This window comes from Pelmatolapia mariae, linkage group LG7, assembly GCF_036321145.2.
Source record: "Pelmatolapia mariae isolate MD_Pm_ZW linkage group LG7, Pm_UMD_F_2, whole genome shotgun sequence".
NCBI classification, from domain to species: domain Eukaryota; kingdom Metazoa; phylum Chordata; class Actinopteri; order Cichliformes; family Cichlidae; genus Pelmatolapia; species Pelmatolapia mariae.
Window position 1 is genome coordinate 255,361 of NC_086233.1, and position 22,215 is coordinate 277,575.

The 22,215-nt window shown below is 39.1% G+C and overlaps 1 protein-coding gene across 1 annotated transcript in view; it reads right to left on the bottom strand.

The window, feature by feature from the left end:
• LOC134630269 (sodium channel protein type 4 subunit alpha B-like) overlaps nt 1-13,933 on the bottom strand; it is a 28,505-nt gene extending 14,572 nt beyond the window's left edge. The window contains exons 1-3 of the mRNA XM_063477423.1: nt 13,890-13,933; nt 11,555-11,732; nt 11,313-11,450 (exon numbers count right to left, since the gene is read on the bottom strand). Of these exons, the coding sequence (XP_063333493.1) occupies nt 11,313-11,450; nt 11,555-11,680 (264 nt within the window). The 5' untranslated portion in view covers nt 11,681-11,732; nt 13,890-13,933. The remainder of the gene's footprint in view (nt 1-11,312; nt 11,451-11,554; nt 11,733-13,889) is intronic.
• Nucleotides 13,934-22,215: the final 8,282 nt, after the last annotated feature.

The window sequence follows — 22,215 nt, forward strand, 5'->3', positions numbered from 1 at the left end:
TGGGACAAATTAAAGGAAAAAAGTGTAATATTTTAAAAAGTATAATAGTAATAAACACCAAAAGTCATAGCAATAATTAGCAGAAAGAGCAGAACAGTATAGAGTTTGAACTGAGAAAATCGGCTGAAAACTGAGGGAGTAGTTAAACGACAAAAAACGTACGGAAGCAACCAGAATAAAGTATAATAAAGAACTAGAAAATTTGCATTTCCTGCGAAAATGCTGTGTGGATGCCTTAACGCTGAAGCTGTCTGCTGAAAAGCTGAAAAAGATGAAAAGTTGCAAAAAGTTTATGGTGGTGTGAAAAAAAAATGCCTCCCTGAGGAGGAATCGAACTTGGCCCTCCTGGGCTCAAGGCAGAGACTCATCTCACTGTGCCAAACTCACTCTCACAAGGAAAGAGATGGAAAGAGATGGAAAGACTGACAATTATGGTGGAATGAGCAGAAGCGGCTGAGAATTGTGCTGATAAGAGGTGAAAAGGCTGAAAATTTTGCAGAAAAGAGGTGAATCAGCAGAATTTCTGCATAAAAGAGGCAAAGAAGCAGAAACTTGCGCTGAAAAGAGATGAATCAGCAGAGTTTCTGCTGAAAAGAGGTTTTTTTTCTGAAAACAGCCAAAAAAGCTGGAATTTGTGCTGAAAAGGGGTGAAGAAGCTAAAGTATACCAAATCAAAGTATTTGTGCCAAAACATAGTGTTTCTGCCATGTTGTGGTACTACTACATTACAACATGAATACGGATTAAAGATGAAAGAAACTGGCAACAAATTCCTCCACTACAAACCAGTCTGATACCACTTCTTTGCAGTGTTCACATTTTCACATTTAGTAAGGCACTACCCAAAAGGCGCCACAAGAGGGCACTCCAACACAAGAGATGACCTATGTACACTGATGCACTTAGTAACAGTCAGCCTCCTACTTTGCCACTACGTAATACAGCGGAAATACAGTAGCAGAAATACAATGTTTTTGCAGAAACACTGTAATTTCACTCAAATACTATGAAATAGCAGTAATACTATGATTTGGCAGAAATACAATGTTTCAGTACAAATACTATGACAAAGCAGAAATACTATGACTTAGAAGTAATACTATAACAAAAGGGATTCCTCAAAATACTATGAAATTGCAGTAATTCTATGATTTGGCAGAAATACTGTACTCCGTACAAATACAATGCTTTGGTAAAAATACTATATTTTGATTTGAACTCTATGATTTGAAAAAGATGAAAGCATTGAAAAAGGTGAAAAGGCTGAAATGAGCAGAAAAGAGATGAATCAGCAGAATTTCTGCAGAAAAGAGGCAAAGAAGCAGAACGTTGCACTGAAAAGAGGTGAATGAGCAGAATTTCTGCTGAAAAGAGGCAACGAAGCAGAACGTTGCGCTGAAAAGAGATGAATCAGCAGAATTTGTGCTGAAAAGAGGCAGAATTTCTGCTGAAAAGAGGCAGAAGGTTCTGTATGTAGAAAAAGAAACACGATGAACCATGTGTGAAATAAATAAAGAAATGAAATGAAAGAACAACCTGATTCTGCTCAAATTCACCAATCAGAGCTACTGCCTCTGTGTGCTTCATTAGGCTGTGTACTTGTATGTATTTCGGTCTATATTAGAAAAGCTGCTAAAATTATGAAACTTTGCAGAATTGTGATAAATGATCAATATAAATGACAGGTCTGTGATAGTGTTTAAATTTGTAATGAAAAAAAAATGTTGAAGCAAGGTGGGATTGAACCCACGACCTTTCAGGTGCAGAGCCGTGTCATTACTGATTGCGCCACCTGGCAAGGGGGTGGGTGGCTGAAAAACAAATAGATCAGCAATCAGAAATAGATCGCGGTGAGAGGCGAAAAGCGCCGTTTTTTGGAGTTACAAAACGTCGTGTAACTCAAAAACTAGGAGGGCTAGCAGAATAATTCTTGTACTGGGTGAATCAGCGGACTTTGGTGTATTTTGACTGTGATTTACATAGCTCTTTGTACCTCCGTCGCGGAGATATGACGAGAGAAGAAAAGGCTTCATTTTCAGAGTGTGAGAACTGAGAGGAGGACAGATTTCCACCCCTCAAACAAATGTAATTTATGGCTCAACGGTAAGATGAATGTAAAAACTGCTTCCACTGTGAGTGTCAGGAGTGTCTGAAGATATATTGGCACAAGCCTCATGTCCTAACTTTGCTTTGTTAAGGAAATATGGCGATTTCAAAATGCCTCCCGTTACAGAATTTCAGCTCTGAATTTCAAAACCTCCCTATAGACTTTGAATGGGAAGTAACCAGACTATGTGTCACTTCGAGGCAAATTGCGAAAAAACGGTAAATCTCACAATAAATATAGTAACATTGTCTGAAAGTAGGCAAAAATACCTACGTTTTGATGTATAATTTGTGGAGGTTGAGTGGAAATTGAGCGAGTAGTAAGAAGTTGTTCAGACATGAAGAGAAAATTCAGAACAGACCAGCACACACTCTGAGTTAATTGCATAGCAACCATAGCAACGCATGTATTTTCTGAAAAATCACAATTTTGCAACTGAAAACTTAAAGAGGTATAAAATTAAAACGGTAGAAGATCTGAAAAAGCTGAATCACACAGGAATAGCCCAATAATCTGAGAACATTTTAAAATTTGAATGGAGTTTCTAGGTGAAAGTATGAGGAAGCAGTTAAGTTTCAAAACCAAGCAAGTTTTAGCAGAATTGTGGAGGTTTTCCATTCATTTCAATGGGACAAATTAAAGGAAAAAAGTGTAATAATTTAAAAAGTATAATAGTAATAAACACCAAAAGTCATAGCAGTCGTTAGCAGAAAGAGCAGAACAGTTTAGAGTTTGAACTGAGAAAATCGGCTGAAAACTGAGGGAGTAGTTAAGTGCCGAAAAACGTACGGAAGCAACTTTAAGAATATTAAAGAATAAAGAGAAACAGGAACTCAATAGTGTGGATGCCCTCTGAGGGCATCCACACAATAAAGAGAAACAGGAACTCAATAGTGTGGAAGCCCTTTTAGGGCATCCACACAATAAAGAGAAACAGGAACTCAATAGTGTGGAAGCCCTTTTAGGGCATCCACACAATAATAACTAGAAATTTTGCATTTCCTGCGAAAATGCTGTGTGGATGCCTTAATGCTTAAGCTGTGTGCTGAAAAGCTGAAAAAGATGAAAAGTTGCATGGTGGTGAAAAAACAAATGTTGCCCTGAGTAGGATTTGAACCTGGCCCTCCTGGACTCATGGCAGCGACTCATCTCACTGACCCAAACTGATTCTCACAAAGAAGAGGTGGACAGACTGACAATTATGCTGAAATCAGCAGAAGCTACTGAGAATTGTGCTGATAAGAGGTGAAAAGGCTGAAAATTTTGCAGAAAAGAGGTGAACGAGCAGAATTTCTGCTGAAAACAGGCAGAAGGTTCTGTATGTAGAAAAAGAAACACTGTTGAACCATGTGTGAAATAAATAAAGAAATGAAATGAAAGAACAACCTGGTTCTGCTCAAATTCACCAATCAGAGGTACTGCCTCTGTCTGCTTCATCAGGCTGTGTACTTGTTTCTGCCATGGAGTGTTAACAAGAATCATAAAACTTTGCAGAATTGTAATAAATTAGCAATATAAATTACAGGTCTGTGATAGTGTATAAATTTGTAGTGAAAAAAAAAACATGTGGACCAAGGTGGGATTGATCCCACGACCTTTGAGCTGCAGAGCAGTGTCATTACTGATTGCGCCAACTGGGAAGGGGGCGGGTGGCTGAAAGACAGAGACTTCAGCAGTCAGAAATAGATCGCGGTGAGAGGCGAAAAACGCCGATTTTTGGAGTTACAAAACGTCGTGTAACTCGAAAACTAGGAGGGCTAGCAGCATAATTCTTGTACTGGGTGAATCAGTGGACTTTGGTGTATTTTGACTGCGATTTTCATATGACGAGAGAAGAAACGGCTTCATTTTCAGAGTGTGAAAACTGAGAGGAGGACAGATTTCCACCCCTCAAACAAACGTAATTTATGGCTCAACGGTAAGATGAATGTAAAAACTGCTTCCACTGTGAGTGTCAGGAGTGTCTGAAAATATATTGGCACAAGCCTCATGTCCTAACTTTGCTTTGTTTAAGAGATATGACGATTTGAAAATGCCTCCCGTTACAGAATTTCAGCTCTGAATTTCAAAACCTCCCCATAGACTTTGAATGGGGAGTTGTCACACCTTGTGTCACTTCGAGGCAAATTGCGAAAAAACGGTAAATCTCACAATAAAGATAGTGACATTGTCTGAAAGCCAGCAAAAATACCTACGTTTTGATGTATAATTTGTGGGGGTTGAGTGGAAATTGAGCGAGTAGTGAGAAGTTGTTCGGACATGAAGAGAAAATTCAGAACAGACCAGCGCTCACTGTGAGTTAATTGCATAGCAACCATAGCAACGCATGTATTTTCTGAAAAATCACAGTTTTGCAACTGAAAACTTAAAGAGGTATAAAATTAAAACGGTAGAAGATCTGAAAAAGATGAATCACACAGGAATAGCCCAATAATCTGAGAACATTTTAAAGTTTGAATGGAGTTTCTGGGTGAAAATATGAGGAAGTAGTTACGTTTCAAAACCAAGCAAGTTTTAGCAGAATTGTGGAAGTTTTCCATTCATTTCAATGGGACAAATTAAAGGAAAAAAGTGTAATATTTTAAAACGTATAATAGTAATAAACACCAAAAGTCATAGCACACATTAGCAGAAATAGCAGAACAGATTAGAGTTTGAACGGTGAAAATCGGCTGAAAACTGAGGGAGTAGTTAATCGGCAAAGAACGGAGCAACTAGAAGAACTAGAAAAAATTGCATTTCCTGCGAAAATGCTGTGTGGATGCCTTAACACTGAAGCTGTCTGCTGAAAAGCTGAAAAAGATGAAAAGTTGCAAAAAGTTGCATGGTGGTGAAAAACAAATGTTGTCCTGAGCAGGATTTGAACCTGGCCCTCCTGAGCTCAAGGCAGCAACTCATCTCACTGTGCCAAACTCACTCTGACAAGGAAAGAGATGGAGAGACTGACAATTATGGTGGAATGAGCAGAAGCTGCTAAGAATTGTGCTGATAAGAGGTAAAAGGGCTGAAAATTTTGCAGAAAAGAGGTAAATCAGCAGAATTTCTGCAGAAAAGAGGCAGAACAACCTGGTTCTGCTCAAATTCACCAAACAGAGGTACTGCTTCTGTCTGCTTCATCAGGCTGTGTACTTGTATATATGGTGAATCAGCAGAATTTCTGCAGAAAAGAGGCAAAGAAGCAGAAACTTGCGCTAAAAGAGATGAATCAGCAGAGTTTCTGCTGGAAAGAGGTTTTTTTTTCTGAAAAAAGCCAAAAAAGCTGGAATTTGTGCTGAAAAGGGGTGAAAAAAATGAAAATTTTGCTGAAAAGGGGTGAAGAAGCTAAAGTATACCAAATCAAATTATTTGTGCCAAAACATAGTGTTTCTGCCATATTGTGGTACTACTACATTACAACATGAATGAAGATGAAAGAAACTGGCAACAAATTCCTCCACTACAAACCAGTCTGATACCACTTCTTTGCAGTGTTCACCTTTACTAAGGCACTACCCAAAAGGCGCCACAAGAGGGCACTCCAACACAAGAGATGACCTATGTACACTGATGCACTTAGTAACAGTCAGCCTCCTACTTAGCCACTACGTAATACAGCGATATTACAGTGTACAAATTCACATAAATTTGCAGGGGGAACAAACAAAGCAGGAACAAGCCCAAAACAATAAAATAACTGGGCTGCCATAGCTATCGCTAACTAGCACATATGCTAAAGGTAACTAAAACCAATACACACAAGTAGCAGGGTACTTAAGCATGGAACATTAACTCACGTTTATGTGACACACACCATCCCCAACAAATACAGGATGGGCTATTTGCTCCCCTTCTCAGCAGCTCTCTCCTTAATCGTTAGCCCAGGAACGAAGGAAGACCATCTAGCTCAGAAGTCCCATGAATTCCCTCACTGCTCAGAGGCTGCTGGGTAATGTAGCTCACACTAACACAGGTTTTTCTACAAGCACAAATACTATAACATAGCAGCAATACTATGTTTTGGTACAAATGCTGTGCTTAGGCACAAATATTATGATTTGGCAGACACTATGATTTAGCAGAGATAATGTGATTTGGCAGAAATACTAAACTTTGGCACAAATACTATAATTGAGTGCAAGTACTTTAAGATAACATAAATACTATGATTTAGCAGAAATACAATGTTTTTGCAGAAACATTGTTATTTCACTCAAATACTTTGAAATAGCCATAATACTATGATTTGGCAGAACATAACAGAAATTCTACGACTTAGTAGTAATACTATAACATAAATATTAATTGGGCACAAATACTATAATTTGGCACAAGTACCATGTTTTGGCAAAATCCCATAATTTGGCACAAATACTATGATTTGGCAGGCACTATGATTTAGCAGAGATAATATGATTTGGCAGAAATACTAAACTTTGGCACAAATACTATAATTGAGTGCAAGTACTTTAAGATAACATAAATACTATGATTTAGCAGAAATACAATGTTTTTGCAGAAACATTGTTATTTCACTCAAATACTTTGAAATAGCCATAATACTATGATTTGGCAGAACATAACAGAAATTCTACGACTTAGTAGTAATACTATAACATAAATATTAATTGGGCACAAATACTATAATTTGGCACAAGTACCATGTTTTGGCAAAATCCCATAATTTGGCACAAATACTATGATTTGGCAGGCACTATGATTTAGCAGAGATAATATGATTTGGCAGAAATACTAAACTTTGGCACAAATACTATAATTGAGTGCAAGTACTTTAAGATAACAGAAATACTATGATTTGGCAGAAATACAATGTTTTTGCAGAAACACTGTAATTTCACTCAAATACTATGAAATAGCAGTAATACTATGATTTGGCAGAAATACTATGTTTCACTACAAATACTATGACAAAGCAGAAATACTATGACTTAGAAGTAATACTATAACAAAAGGGATTCCTCAAAATACTATGAAATTGCAGTAATTATATGATTTGGCAGAAATACTGTACTTCGTACAAATACAACGCTTTGGTGCAAATACTATATTTTGATTTGAATACTATGATTTGGCACGAGTAGTATGATTTAGTACAAATACTACGAATTGGCAGAAATACTGTGACTTAGTAGTAATACTATAACATAACAGATATACTATGATTTTGCAGACAGTGTATGTTTTTGCACAACTAGCACAATATGGCAGAAATACTATGATTTGGCACAAGTACTATGATTTAGTACAAATAATCTTATTGGCACAAATACTATGTTTCAGTACAAATACTATGATTTGGCAATAATACTGTGATTTAGCACAACTACTGAGATTTGGGTGAAATACTATGATTTAGAAGAAATACTATGACTTCGTACAAATACAATGTTTTGGTTCAAATAATATGATTTGCAAAAAATACTATGATTTGGCACAAGTACCGTGATTTAGTACAAATACTACAATTTCGCTCAAATACTATGAAATTGCAGTAATAGTATGATTTTGAAGGAATACTATGATTTGGTAGAAATACTATGCCTTAGTAGTAATACTATAACATAAGAGATATACTGTGATTAAACAGACATAGTATGTTTTTGCACAAATACTACGATTTCGCTCAAATACTATGGAATTGCAGTAATACTATGATTTGGAATACTATGATTTGGTAGGAATACTATGCCTTAGTAGTAATACTATACCATAACAGATATATGATGATATTGCAGACATTCTGGTTTTACACAAATACTATAATGTGGCAGAAATACTGTGTTTTAGCACAAATACTAGGATTTGCTATAAATACTATGATTTGGCACATATACTGTATTCAGCAGATATACTATAACAAAATAGAGAGTCTACGACTTAGTAGTAATACTAAAACATAATAGATATACTATGATTTTGCAGAAAGTCTATGTTTTTGCACAACTAGCACAATATGGCAGAAATACTATGATTTGGCACAAGTACTATGATTTAGTAGAAATACTCTTATTGGCAGAAATACTATGTTTCAGTACAAATACTATGATTTGGCAGTAATACTGCGTTTCAGCACAACTACTGAGATTTGATTGAAATACTATGATTTAGAAGAAATAGTATGACTTCGTACAAATACTATGTTTTGGTTCGAATACTATGATTTGCAAAAAATACTATGATTCTGCACAAGTACCATGATTTAGTACAAATACTACGAATTGGCAGAAGTACTGTGACTTAGTAGTAATACTTTAACATAACAGATATACTGTGATTTAACAGACAATATGTTTTTGCACAAATAATACGATTTCCTCAAATACTATGAAATTGCAGTAATAGTATGATTTTGAAGGAATACTATGATTTGGTAGAAGTACTATGCCTTAGTAGTAATACTATAACATAACAGATACACTGTGATTTAACAGACATAGTATGTTGTTGCACATATACTACGATTTTGCTCAAATACTATGAAATTGCAGTAATACTATGATTTTGAAGGAATACTATGATTAGGTAGAAATACTATGCCTTAGTAGTAATACAATAACATGACAGATATACTGTGATTAAACAGACATAGTATGTTTTTGCACATATACTACGGTTTTGCTCAAATACTAGGAAATTGCAGTAAAACTATGATTTTGAAGGAATACTATGATTAGGTAGAAATACTATGCCTTAGTAGTAATACAATAACATAACAGATATACTGTGATTTAGCAGACATAGTATGTTTTTGCACAAATACTACGATTTTGCTCAAATACTATGAAATTGCAGTAATACTATAATATTGAAGGAATACTACAATTTGGCAGAAATACTATGTTTGGGCACAAATACTGTGATTTGCTATAAATGCTATGATTTGGCACATATACTATGATCAGCAGATACACTATAACATAACAGAAATTCTACGATGTAGTAGTAATACTATAACATAACAGAAATTTTAATTGGGCACAAATAACATGATTTGGCACAAATACGATGATATGGCAGAAATACTATGATTTGGCACAAGTACTATGAATAAGTACAAATACTATGATTTGGCACAAATACTATGTTTTAACATAAATAATATCTTTTGACAGAAATTTCTGCTAAAAGGTACTATTTCTGCTTTTTAGCAGAAATACTGTAATTTTGCATAAATACTATGATTTGGGATAAATACTATGATTTGGCAGATATACTGTATTCAGCAAATATACTATAAGATAACAGACATTCCTCCACTTAGTAGTAATACTATAACATAAAATAAATATTATGGTTTTGCCCCAAAACCATGATTTGGCACAAACACCATGATTTTTTCAAAAATACTATGATTTATCAGAAATACTGTGATTGAGCAGAAGTACTAAGATGTGGTAGAAGTACTTTGATTTAGCACAAATACTATTATGGAGGAGTAATACTTTAACATGGGAGAAATATTGATATACACACACACACATACACATAGAGCAAAGTGTACAGGACTGTTAAGAGTCTGGGCTTGGTATATCTAAGTCAGTTAAATTGGCTGCACCTGCTGTAATCAGCACTTACACACACAGACACAGAGAGAGCTATGGGTTTTCTTCAGTGTATTTCTCACATTCAGGATTCCCCTCGAACAAATGGCCATAATTTCCTAACCGTAGGGGCTAGAACGCTCATTCTGACACCGTTTTGTTCAGAAGAGATGGGGAAAACTTCAGGCCTTCATAATTCAGTGATAAAATATAAATTATTAAAGATATATGACTTGTAATACACTGTAACTGAGTAGAGGCGAAGCAAAACTGCCTTGACTTGCCCTCAAACAACGTTTTGTAACTCTAAATCTATATGGAGCATCAAAATCATTCTTTCACCGTAAGAAACAGCAGGCTCTGGTGAACAGTCATGGAAATTTTCAGGTCTCTGTGGAAATCCATCAAAAAGATATGACGAGAGAAAAACGTGCCTCATTTCCAGAGTTTGAAATCTGAAGAAATCTGAGCGAGGGACAAATTTCCTACCCTCAAACAAGTGTAATTCATGGCCAAACGGTAATAGGTGAGGAAAAAATTCTTGAATTGTGAGCATCAGGGATGTCTGAAGATATATTGGCACAAGCGTCATGTCTCAACTTTGTTTCGTTAATGAGATATGACGATTTGAAAATGCCTCTCATTAGAGAATTCCAGCGCTGATTTTGAAGAAACTCTCCATAGAGTTTCAATGGAGCGTTTTCAAACTTTTTGTTGGTCTGAGGAGATTTGCCAAAATTTTATAAATCCCACAACAATGATAGTGACATTGTCTGAAAGCCAGCAAAAATATCTACGTTTTGATGTATATTTTGTGGGGGTTGAGTGGAAATTGAGCGAGTAGCAAGAAGTTGTTCAGACATGAAGAGAAAATTCAGAAAGGACAAGTGCACACTCTGAGTTAATTGCATAGCAACCATAACAACGCATGTATTTTCTGAAAAATCACAATTTTGCAACTGAAAACTTAAAGAGGTATAAGATTAAAATGGTAGAAGATCTGAAAAAGCTAAATCATACAGGAATAGCCCAATAATCTGAGAACATTTTAAAGTTTGAATGGAGTTTCTGGGTGAAAGTATGAGGAAGTAGTTAAGTTTCAAAAACAAGCAAGTTTTAGCAGAATTTCTGAAGATTTCCATTCATTTCAATGGGACAAATTAAAGGAAAAAAGTGTAATATTTTAAAAAGTATAATAGTAATAAACACCAAAAGTCATAGCCGGAAAGAGCAGAAAGAGCAGAACAGTATAGAGTTTGAACTGAGAAAATCGGCTGAAAACTGAGGAAGTAGTTAAGTGCCGAAAAACGTACGGAAGCATCTAGTAAATAGTGGAATAAAGAATAAAGAGAAACAGGAACTCAATAGTGTGGAAGCCCTTTTAGGGCATCCACACAATAAAGATAAAGAATAAAGAGAAACAGGAAAACAATAGTGTGGATGCCCTTTGAGGGCATCCACACAATAATAATAATAAATCCGAGGAATAGTAATATGTGTGCCTCTTGGCATAGGCACACATAATAAGTTTTTGAGCTTTCCAGCTAGGGTGGACATGACTGGTGGACTGGTCACAGAGAGAAGGTCAGAGGGAGACGGGTCCAAGAAAGACAGAGAAAGACAGGTCAGATGGACAGACACGTCAGAGAGACCAGGGGATCAGAGACCTTCCGTGATTGGTAGAAGGGATCCAGATCCTCCAATGGGGTGTTGAGAAGCTGAGGGGACGGGACACCATAGATGAAAGGGAGGGACTTCCCACTCTCCAGGTGAGCAGCAGGTTTGGGCAGGTTTTTCTCACTTGCCTGGGTTACACAGAAGAATTTCCCCTCTTAATACTGCAACTTATCAGCAGTATTAATTTTACTGATTGATTATCTTCCACTGATTCCTGAAAGTTGATCGGTACCTTTTGGTGCTTCCACGCCTTTCGCTCCTTTACCTCAGCTTCATGTCGTTGTTGGACCACCTCCTTTGAGACTGCCGTGAAGCATCTGAAAACCTCCATACCTACAGGTGGCAGCAGAGACACCATCCTCTCATCCTGGAGAAGTGGCCGAACCTCGCTGTTGCCTAGCAACAGGTTTCTGTAGGGAAGAGAGGTTTTGGTTTGGTTTCCTTGAAGCCACTTACAGAGGTTTGCAGCTGTCTGTAGGGCTGTTATTAATCATTATCAGATTTCTCAGTTTTATTCAGTTCAATTTTATTTAAATAACACCAATTCTATACAACACTCACCTAAAGGTGCTTTATATTGTAACCTAAAGACCTCCAATATTGGAGAGAAAACCGAAAAATCACACCACACCGTATGAGCAAGCACTTGAAACTAACTTTTAGTTTCAAGAAAAGGAACTTTTAGCAGAAACTTCCTTTTCTTGATGTCAGTGGCTTCTATCTCCTCCTTTGGCCAGCTTGTTATCCCAGGAGGTAATCTGATCACCGGCAGGGTGGTAGGTATTGATTTCCCATTTAGTTGACTCCTCAGGACTTGCCTCATCGCTGCAGGTACTTGGTGGTTGCAGCTTTCCCAGCAGCCTCTTCATGGTTCCCATGTGCCTGTGGGATCCCCAGGTACTTGTAGCTGTCCTCAATGTCTGCAATGTTGCCTTCTGGTAGTTCAGTCCCCTCAGTTCTGACTACCTTCCCTCTCTTTGTTATCATCTGACTACATTTCTCCAACCCGGCTTTCTCCATACAGCTTAATGTCATCCATGTAGAGGAGGTGACTGACGACTGTGTCACTCCGTAGTCGGTATCCATTGCCAGTCTTCTCAATGGTCTCATTGAGGGGGTTCAGGCCTAAGGAGAACAGCAGTGGGGACAGAGCATCTCCTTGGTAGATCCCACACTTGATGGTGACTTGTGCTATGGGCTTGAAGTTGGCCTCTAGTGTTGTCCGTCACATCTCCACTTCCTGATGAAGGCTCTTAGGGTCCTGTTGGTCTTGTGAAGTTCTAGGCATTAAGGTTGGTAAGTCTGGTCTTGCAGTCTCGAGCAACTGTAGCTGGTGTTTCGTGCTTCTGGTGTTTCTGCCAATTCCTCTTTTTGCTCCTCTCATGTATTGAGCTATTTGCCTGGTCATCTTAGCTGCTCTGACGCCTCACAGAAGCTTCCAAGTGGTACTAAGCCAGGTTATTGGCTCACAGTTGTATGGGACCAGTCCGTCCTGGGGATCCTCGGGGATCAAGACTATCCAGCTTCAGTTAGCCATTCCAGGTGTGTCTAATCCATTTGCAGTTAGCTTCCTTAACCAGCTGGTGTGAATCCTGTCAGGACCTGGTGGTGTCCAACTCTTCATGCTAGAGACTCTACTGGATCTGGTTAGAGGATCCTGTTCAGGGCGTTTGCTGTGGTCTTCTCTTAGTTCCACTAGCCACTGAGCATTGTTGTTATTGGTTGTGTCCTTCTCCCACATGCTCTTCCAGCATTGCTTCAACTCCAGCCTGTTCTCTAAGGCACCCCTTTCTTCATCACACCTTTCTGCAGCTCCAGTAGTTGACTAACTTCCCTCCATGCTGCCTTGATCTTTGCCTCTAGTCTCCTTCTCCACCTTGTTCATTTTGTAAATATTGCATTTCTTGTGGCAGTCAAAAGAGCATTACATCAACAGAGTAAAATAAATGAAATAAATAAAAATCCAAGTGGTGTAATAGCAATACAAAATCCAGGTTCCACTTCCTCTTAACATAATCCCTTTCACTGGGGTTTATTCAGTTAAGACAGAATAAAATAAACAAGTAGTTAAAAACAGTTCCAATCAATAAAAACATAGCTGTCGTGGGAGACCCCTCCAAAGCTTGATACCACAGACTAAAAGGCTCTGTCTTTCTGACTCCTCAGTCGGGTACAAGGAAAAACTAATAAATACTAAGTCTGCGATTGAAGAAAGCAAGCAGCTTTATAATAGCAGTAATGTGAGCTTGCTTACTAAAGCTTGTTAACAGCCTGGCTGTAGTACTTTGTATAGCTTGGAGGTATGAGAGAGAAGAGCCAGTAAACAGGATAAAAGATCAAATCGCAGTGATACCGTACGATCAGCGGTAATCAGACCTGCATCTGCCGGCCCCACACAAAGGACAGCTACTCCTCTCTTTCTGTTTTATTTTATTAAGACTTTTCTGCAGAAATCTGAGCAGTCTGTGCTCGAACATATGAGTGTCCTTCTGCTGCTGCAGGTTTGTGAACCAAAGTGTGTCACTGTCCCACACGTTCCACTGAAAACCAGTTTAAATCAGACTTACAGCTGTGAAGGATTCAGCCTCAGCTGATTGGCTGTCCTCAGCAGCGCGCCTCTCTCCTTCGTGCTGCTCCAGAAATCAAAAAAAGACATTTTTCTGTCTTCAGCGTCCCACTTCTCTCTGAAACAGCTCTGTCTGTCTCTCTGTCTGAATCTGTCTGTTTTGATCAGCTCTCTGCTCCAGCTGTTTGTTAATGGCTCCTCCCACATTAGTTACAAGACACACACAAAGAAACAGATGTAGGAACTGTGTTCTCCCAAAGAGACTCCCACATCCTGATTTCCTGGAAACAGTCTCTCTATCACACACACACACAAAGTCTTCTGATTTTTGTTTGTTTGTGAATAAAAACAGTAATCGCGGGCATAGGCAAAAAAAAGTTGCTCGCACCCATGCTGCCCCAACATCATGCCAGTGTTTTGGGGATTGCATTGCGAGGTGCGCCTGCTGCTTGCTGCACAGGGAGCAGAGGGGCGGGGCGGCATCTAATAACCAGCTTGCAAAATAAAACAAAATAAAAACAAACCAACAAACTCAAAAACACCAGACATCATGCTATAGTCTTATAATTTGCTAAATTCTATCATACACATATACGCGAAAAGTGAGCGTGAGGGCCCTCGGTGCGCCCGCGTGCGGCTGTGTCTCACACACTACCTGTCGAAAAGGGAGGGGGTGGGCTGTTAGGTTATGTTGTGGTGATTCTTAGGTTGTGATGGGTGAGGAGGGATATTAAAACCCTCATGTCAAACAAGTGATTTATGACCTAGGAAGTAATAAAGGAAGTAATAAAACAAATGGTAGCCATAAAAATAAGATATTAATAAACAATATTATATTAATATAATTATCATATTTCATAACTTATTAATTTTCAATAATTCAAAAATTATTTAATTATTAGAAATATATAATTTTTATCATCAATAGCATTTTTCTCATTTTGAAGTTTTACTTTTTATGGCCAAAAATGCCATCTGTTCGCGGGCCTGTGTGCATGTGTGTGTGTGTGTGTCTGGGCCCATGCTTGTGTGTGTGTGTGTGTGTGTGTGTGTGTGTGTGTGTGTGTGTGTGTGTGTGTGAACATGTGTTAAAGTCCGAGTCACAAACTCACGATCCCGAAAAACCCCCGCATCTCCCCTCTATCCCCAAAACCTTAGATAAGTTAACAGGAAAAAAGTCCTGAAAAGACCCTCCGTCTTTTGTAAACCATCATGGTGAACACACCCCTTATCTCGTGTGTACCAAAACATCAGATGGTAAATGCTGGAGCTCACAAGGTGAGGATGGCACTGAAAAGTTTCTTGCACATTTTAGACGACCTCTCTTTAAGGGTTCTATCTGTATCGCTCATAATGCCAAGGGTTTTGATGCTTACATTATTCTCAGGGTTATGGTTAAGCAAGGTTTAAAACCACACTTAATCATGCAAGGATCGAAAGTGATCAGCTTTACAGACCCAGACTTTAATCAGCGTTATATGGACTCCTGCTGTTTTCTTCCAATGCCTCTGTCGTCAATCCCGAAAGCCATGGGTTTTTCAGACAGTGTTAAGGGCTTTTTTCCTCATGCTTTCAGCTCGAAACAAAACATGAGTTATGTAGGCTCTTATCCTCCGCCTATAGTCTCGAGCGCATGACAACACAGGCTAGGAAAGAATTCTACAAATGGTGTGATTCAGTCAGCTCCGGCACCTTCGATTTCATGAAACAGGCCCTTTTCTATTGTGAAAACGATGTTGAAATTCTAGCTCGGGGTTGCACATTGTTCAGAAACTGTTTTATTGAAGAGACAGGAGTCGATCCTTTTAGCCCTAATACCCTAGCCAGCGCGTGCCTAAAAACTTATTTAACAAACTTTGTACCGGCGAATTCTTTAGCAATACAGTGCCCTGCAAATTACCGTAATCAGGTCAAATCATTTTCCTCATCCTCAGTTCAATGGCTCAAATATGTCTCTTACACACAAGGTGTTTTTATCAGACATGCACTCAAAGGGAAAAACAGCTCGGTAGTTATTATGTAGCTGGCTATGCCGAGATTAGCTGTAAAAAATACGTCTGGGAATTTTTAGGCTGCTACTTCCACGGCTGTGTTTTTCAAATCAGGCAGATCTCAACCCCCTGTTAGGTGCTTCTTTTTCAGACATTAACATGGCCACTCAAGACAGGCTCGCTAGATTGAGAGCCGAGCATAATGTGCAGCTTGTGATAATTTGGGCGCATGAATGAATGGAGAATGGAGTTAAAACGTACTGATGAGAGTGTAATCAGCTTTCTCAAACGTTACGATCCACCAGAGCCTTTAAATCCTCTCTACGCTCTCTTCGGTGGTCACACAAGCCCAATGAACAACCAGGAGAGGGCGTGTAACCACAGCAACAAGGAGAGAGCTCCTAGGCGTGTGGACCACTCCTGAATTTAACCTCGCCTTAGAAAAAGGTTATAAAATAGCTAAAATCTCTGAGGTATGGCACTTTGAGAGACAGAGTAACACAATATTCACACAATATGTACATCATTTCCTACGCAAAAAACAAGAAGCTTCAGGCTACCCATCAGATGTTGTAAGTGAGGAGGCTAAGAGGCTTTACATCAAAGACTACCAGGCTAGACAAGGCATCACTTTAGACCCTGAAAACATAAAATTAAACCCTGCTAAAGACAAATGGCCAAAGTGTGTTTAAACTCTTTTTGGGGTAAATTTGGGCAGAGAAATAATCTCACACAGAGCAAACTGGTGAGTGACCCTGAGGAATTCTTTAACCTGATGTTTTCTCCAAAATACAAAGTGAGCTATTTCTCTTTTGTCAGTGATGATGTGGCTCTTATTCAATGGTGTTATGGTGATCTCTGTACTCCACTCCCAAACTCCACAGATAACATCTTCATAGCCGCAATCACTACTTCATATGGGCGCATGAAACTCTACAGCTACTTAAATAAGTTACAGGAAAGAGCTATTTACTATGATACTGATAGTGTTGTTTATCTCACTAAACAAAATGAATCTGAACTAGAATTAGGTAGATATTTAGGTGATCGCACAAATGAGTTAGATCAGGATGATTTCATTACAGAGTTTGTTGCAACTGGACCTAAAAGTTGTGGTTATATGACCAAAAACGGCAAAGTTGTTTTGAAAGCAAAAAGGGATCACACAATAGTGATGTGTCGGTCGCGAACGAAACGGCTCTTAGAGCCGACTCTTTGAAGTGAACGACGAGAGCCGGCTCCTTATCGCAAGCCGTGGGTTCTTTTTTTCTTTCTCTCACCCTCTCTCTCGCACTTTTTTCCCGCTTCACTCCGCACGCGAGCCTTGTGCTTTGCACTGGGCAGAGGGGGGAGGGGCGGTAGTTACACTGGCAGTAGCACAGGAACAGAGCGGGAGGGAGAGAGAGAGAAAGAGAGCCAGGGACAACAAAGTCACATTAGAAAGGTATAGTAATCATCCACAACTATTTTCAGTTGCAGATGATAAAGGATTCAGAAAGTTTATTCATGCAGGCCCATATAACAGAGAATGTGCATCTTCTTTTTCATATTTTAATTTATATTTAATTGTGTTGTGGTTTGCAGTGTTTTGTGTTGTTTCACTTTAAATTTGTTTAAAAGGAAAAAGCTGAAAATTTTAATAGTTAAAAGTTGAAATGTGAATAGTTGGTTTTTGTATTATATGATTTATTTATTACATTTTATGTGGAGTGAATAAATAAAAGTATATTTACGGTGGCCCCTACAGACAAAGCACGTAGAAACTCCAAAACATGTACAAACTCCAAAACACATACAAAACACAACAGAAGTGCTCCAGGATGCTAGTGTGTGGTAGTAACAGGTAAATTAACATTTTTTTTAAATTACAGTGGAACCCCGGCTTACGAAGACCGCATTTAACGAAAAATTCAAGTTACAAAGGCACTTAACGGCAATATTTCTGCCCGTGGTACGGCAAAATGCCCGCGTAACGAAATAGATAAAATAGAAAAAAAAAATTAAATTAAATTCCATAATGTTATGTACATGTACACGTACGTATGTATGCATGCATACGTATGCTTTCTTCAACCTCTGCCACCTCCTCCTCCACCAAGAACTTCGTCTTCAGCCAGCATCGCCTCACTCAAAAGGCGATGGAAAAAGGTGCTTCGACTTATGAAAATGTTGACTTACAAAAGACCCTCTGGAACAAATTAATTTCGTAAGTTGGGGTTCCACTGTATTTGAAAATATATGATTGCTTGTGTATAAATACACAAACAATACACATATGCTTTCAGTTGCATAATTTAAGTGATCTAGGTAGCTCTGTTTTGGAAGTTCAGTTAACGCTAGAAATGTGTTTTGGAGTTTGTACGTGCTTTGTCTCTAGGAGCCACCGTATATATTTATATATAAACATATATAAATAAAAGCACTTTTTTTTACATTAGTAATTCCTTTTGTGCATAATTTTATATTGTTGTTGATAATAAATTAATTAAAGCAGCAGAACAACCTGAAGAGCCGGTTGGGAGCCGAAAGAGCCGGCTCGTTTTAGTGAGCCGAGCCGAAAGAGCTGGAAATCCCATCACTATCAGACAAACACATGATGTCTGCGAGAGGCTCAACTTTGAATCTGTAAAGAACCTTGTTGACAATTACATTGATAACTGTCAAGCAGGGTCTAGACTTGAGGGCCCTCAACATGGTATTATCCGCAATAAAGCAGAGTTCTCACTGCAAAATTCATCGTTCCCCAAAAAATTCTGTGTTGTTTATGACAGAATGTTACCAGGAGGTTTGACTTTACCTTTTGGTTATTGATTTGCTTAAAATGTTTCAGCCTGCTTTAATCGAGTTTGATCCCAGACTTCAAGTCCCATTTTCCTGTATGGTTGTCGGGCCTAGTGGCTCAGGAAAATCTTTTTTTGTCAAATCTGTATTGGAAAATTGTGTACATGTTTTAAATAAGCTTGTTGAAAATGTTGTGTGGGTTTATACATCCTTTCAGCCTCTGTATTCGGAGCTTCAAGAGAAAAATAAAAGCATTAAATTCATTGAAGGTCTCCCTGATTCTTTTGAAAATGAGAGCTTGTTTCCCTCACACCAGAGTCATCTCATTCAAGGGCGTCGATTTGGCATGGACGGAAGGGACATGTCCCCACCAATATCCAGCGATTATTGAATTGTCCCCACCAATAATTTGATCTCTTCGAGTAAAGAAAAACAAACCCGATAAAAAACGATCTGTCAACGTGTCATTCACCCAGCGGTGCAGAAGGAGTTAAATTACGTTCTCTACCTCATGTGACAAATACGGCCAATGTGATTGGCTGTGCCTTTCAGGGAGCTCTGTTTAGTTTTAGCAGCGGCAAGCCTGCGCTGCGAGAAGGAGAGGAGGACGGCAGCGCAAAGGAAGAACCTGGATATAAGAAAGTAATTTTCAAAGAAACCTGTAAGTCACTCAAAGTCAAGCTCACTCATAAAATGTGTCCGTCATAATAACGTTACAGGCTATGCTAGGCTTTGGCCCACATCAGTCTAAAATTGTATGTAACCATGAATAACGTGTTTTGGAAACTAACTGCACAACAGGCAGCACTATTAGTTATCTCAGTCTCAGAGTAGCATTTCTAATTTTGATTGAAACTGTCAGAGAAAACGGCAGCCTCGAGTAAGCCAGGATATTAGTTTACAGAGGCTGTTAAAATTATATGTCTAACGTTAAAATGTTGGTGACACAATAATTTCATCCTAATGGTACTGACATATTCATAGGGTTCATTTTTGAGACAAAATATCATGAGGTAGTCATGATTTTGCAAATATTCCACCTTGTAGTGCAGTTTGCACATTTAAAACAAATGCACTCACCCTACAAACATTACCTATGAGTCAAGATCTGCACAAAGTGACAAAAACACTGAAGCAGCTACACATTTTATTCTTATTGTCATGTATGTCCTATTTGTCAGGTGATAGAGAGTAATGGTGATGCAAGATCACAGGTGGAATTGGATGAAGACTTGGTGGTTCATGACTGTATTTGAAGCACATGTGTGACTGCATGTATTTGGAGTGTCTCACTGTTATTTATCAGGTGACAGAGGCAGCTCTGCCATGTTGTAGCTCGGACAGAGGTGAAGAGGCGAGGTCACAGCTGACTGACTGATGATTTGGTGCTGTAGATGAACTAGTATTTATTATCATGACAATTGTTAGGCTGCTGATGTAAATTGATTCATTAGTGTATATTTGGCAAAGAGTCTGAATTGACTTGTCTCACTTTTTATATGAAATATGGCTGAAGTAAACTAAACTCTAAATTAAAGCTACAAGCAGCGTTATGAGGGCCCTCGCACCCCTAGCGCATCGAGCCACGCCTTACACCTAAAACCAGCACGTCCGATCTCATGTCACAATGATGGAATTCATGCATTTAACCACCAGCTAACATTTCATCTCATTCAATCATGATTATAGTCCTCCCACTAGGTGGTGCTCTAACCATTACTGACAAATGGCATAACAAACATTTCCGAGCTCGAGTCCCATCATGCCTGCGACCTTTGGGAGAGATTGGACATTGTGTTTTTGAGTGACAGTAGATGACTGCTTTTTGGCGAGTGATTGAAACTCCACGTGCCGCCATGACCACCCCGTTTCCCTGAACGTAAAAAGCTTCGCAATTTAACATCACAAATGTCTTTAGATTTTACAGACAGGAGATCGCATCAATCTGTTGAAATCCCTTGGAGGAGTTCGTCAAAGAACGGGGCATGAAAAGAGGGGAAAATGGCGCCAAAATTACACATTAATTTTAATATAGCTGACTTCCTGTTGAATTTGGGATATTGCTCCAAGAGACTTTTTTGTACATCTTGGTATTTCCTATAAGCTTACCACGTTTCAGACTCATACATAAAACACAGAGCAGGGGCTGTTGTTTTGAAATTTTGTAGGGGGCGCTGTGGAGCCATTTTGGGCTATTAAATGAAAGTGATCACATAACCAGAAAGCCCTCATGACATTGGAGGTGTGCACCAAATTTCAAGACTTCTTAAACTTTCCAAGCCCCTCAAAAGCCACTTCATTATTCATGGTGAACGGCGTTGCAACCAGGGTGCGCCGTTCAGTTTAAAGTCACAATTTTCTCACTGAAGCATCACGAAGGACTGATGTTAATATTCACCGCTTTTGAAGTGGCCACGATGAACCTGTGAAAATCGTTGCAACAAAATAAAAGACATGACATTTCCTGTTCCCACTAGGTGGCGCTCTACGTATTCCTGACAATGGGCACATCAATCTGTTCAGGGCGGGTCTGACATCATGCTTTTAAAGTCTGGTTCTGATCAGACTGGATTTCATTGAGTTATACTAATTTGTTTCTGCATGGCGAGACATCAATGTTCGCCATGCTGCTGGGGTCACACCCTTTCGCGAAAACTCACAGTTTTCACTATAACCCAAGACCAACTCCTTAAGGCTTTCTAGGAGAAATTTGAGGCTGCAAATCTCACCCATCACAATACTGTACCCCAAAGTGTAAAACATGACATTTCCTGTTCCCACTAGGTGGCGCTCTCCTTGGTGTCAAATATGGCAGTTGAAATATGTTCAGGGGTGGAGCCTTATCATATGTGTGCTCTTTGGTCCAGATCGGATAATGTATGACAGAATGAGAGGCAATAAGATTTTCATTCCAGAAGGAACAATGGGCTGGGAGGTCAGTTCCTTAATCTTAATTATGCAAATTCTCATGACCATTGATCTACAACCACTGATCAATGGCCATGAGTCCCATTCACAGAGAGTTGGGGAATGGCTGCAATCACAGCATTGTAAGATGGTGACAGATGTACCCTTAGGCCCCCTCCTCCATTCAGAGATGGTCTTTCCCTCTTCACGTAAATGGCCTCCTTGACTCCGCCCTCAAACCAGCGTTCCCCCCTGTCCAGGATGTGTACATCCTCATCATTGAAAGAGTGTCCACTGGCCTGTAGGTGTAAATAGACTGCAGAGTCCTGGCCTGACGAGGTAGCTCTTCTGTGTTGTGCCATCCTCCTGTCCAGAGGTTGTTTGGTTTCCCTGATGTATAAATCCTGGCAATCCTCCTGGCACTTAACAGCGTACACTATGTTACTCTGTTTGCGTCGGGGGACCCGATCCTTGGGGTGGACCAGTTGTTGGCAAAGCGTGTTTTGGGGTTTAAAAGCCACAGAGACCCGGTGTTTAGAAAAAATGCCACATATGGGATCACTACAGGTTTTCGCTTAGGCAGCGGTTGTCCTTCTCTCCTGGATCGGCTGGAGCTTTCTTTAGGCGCCTTTCCAGCTTTGACAAAAG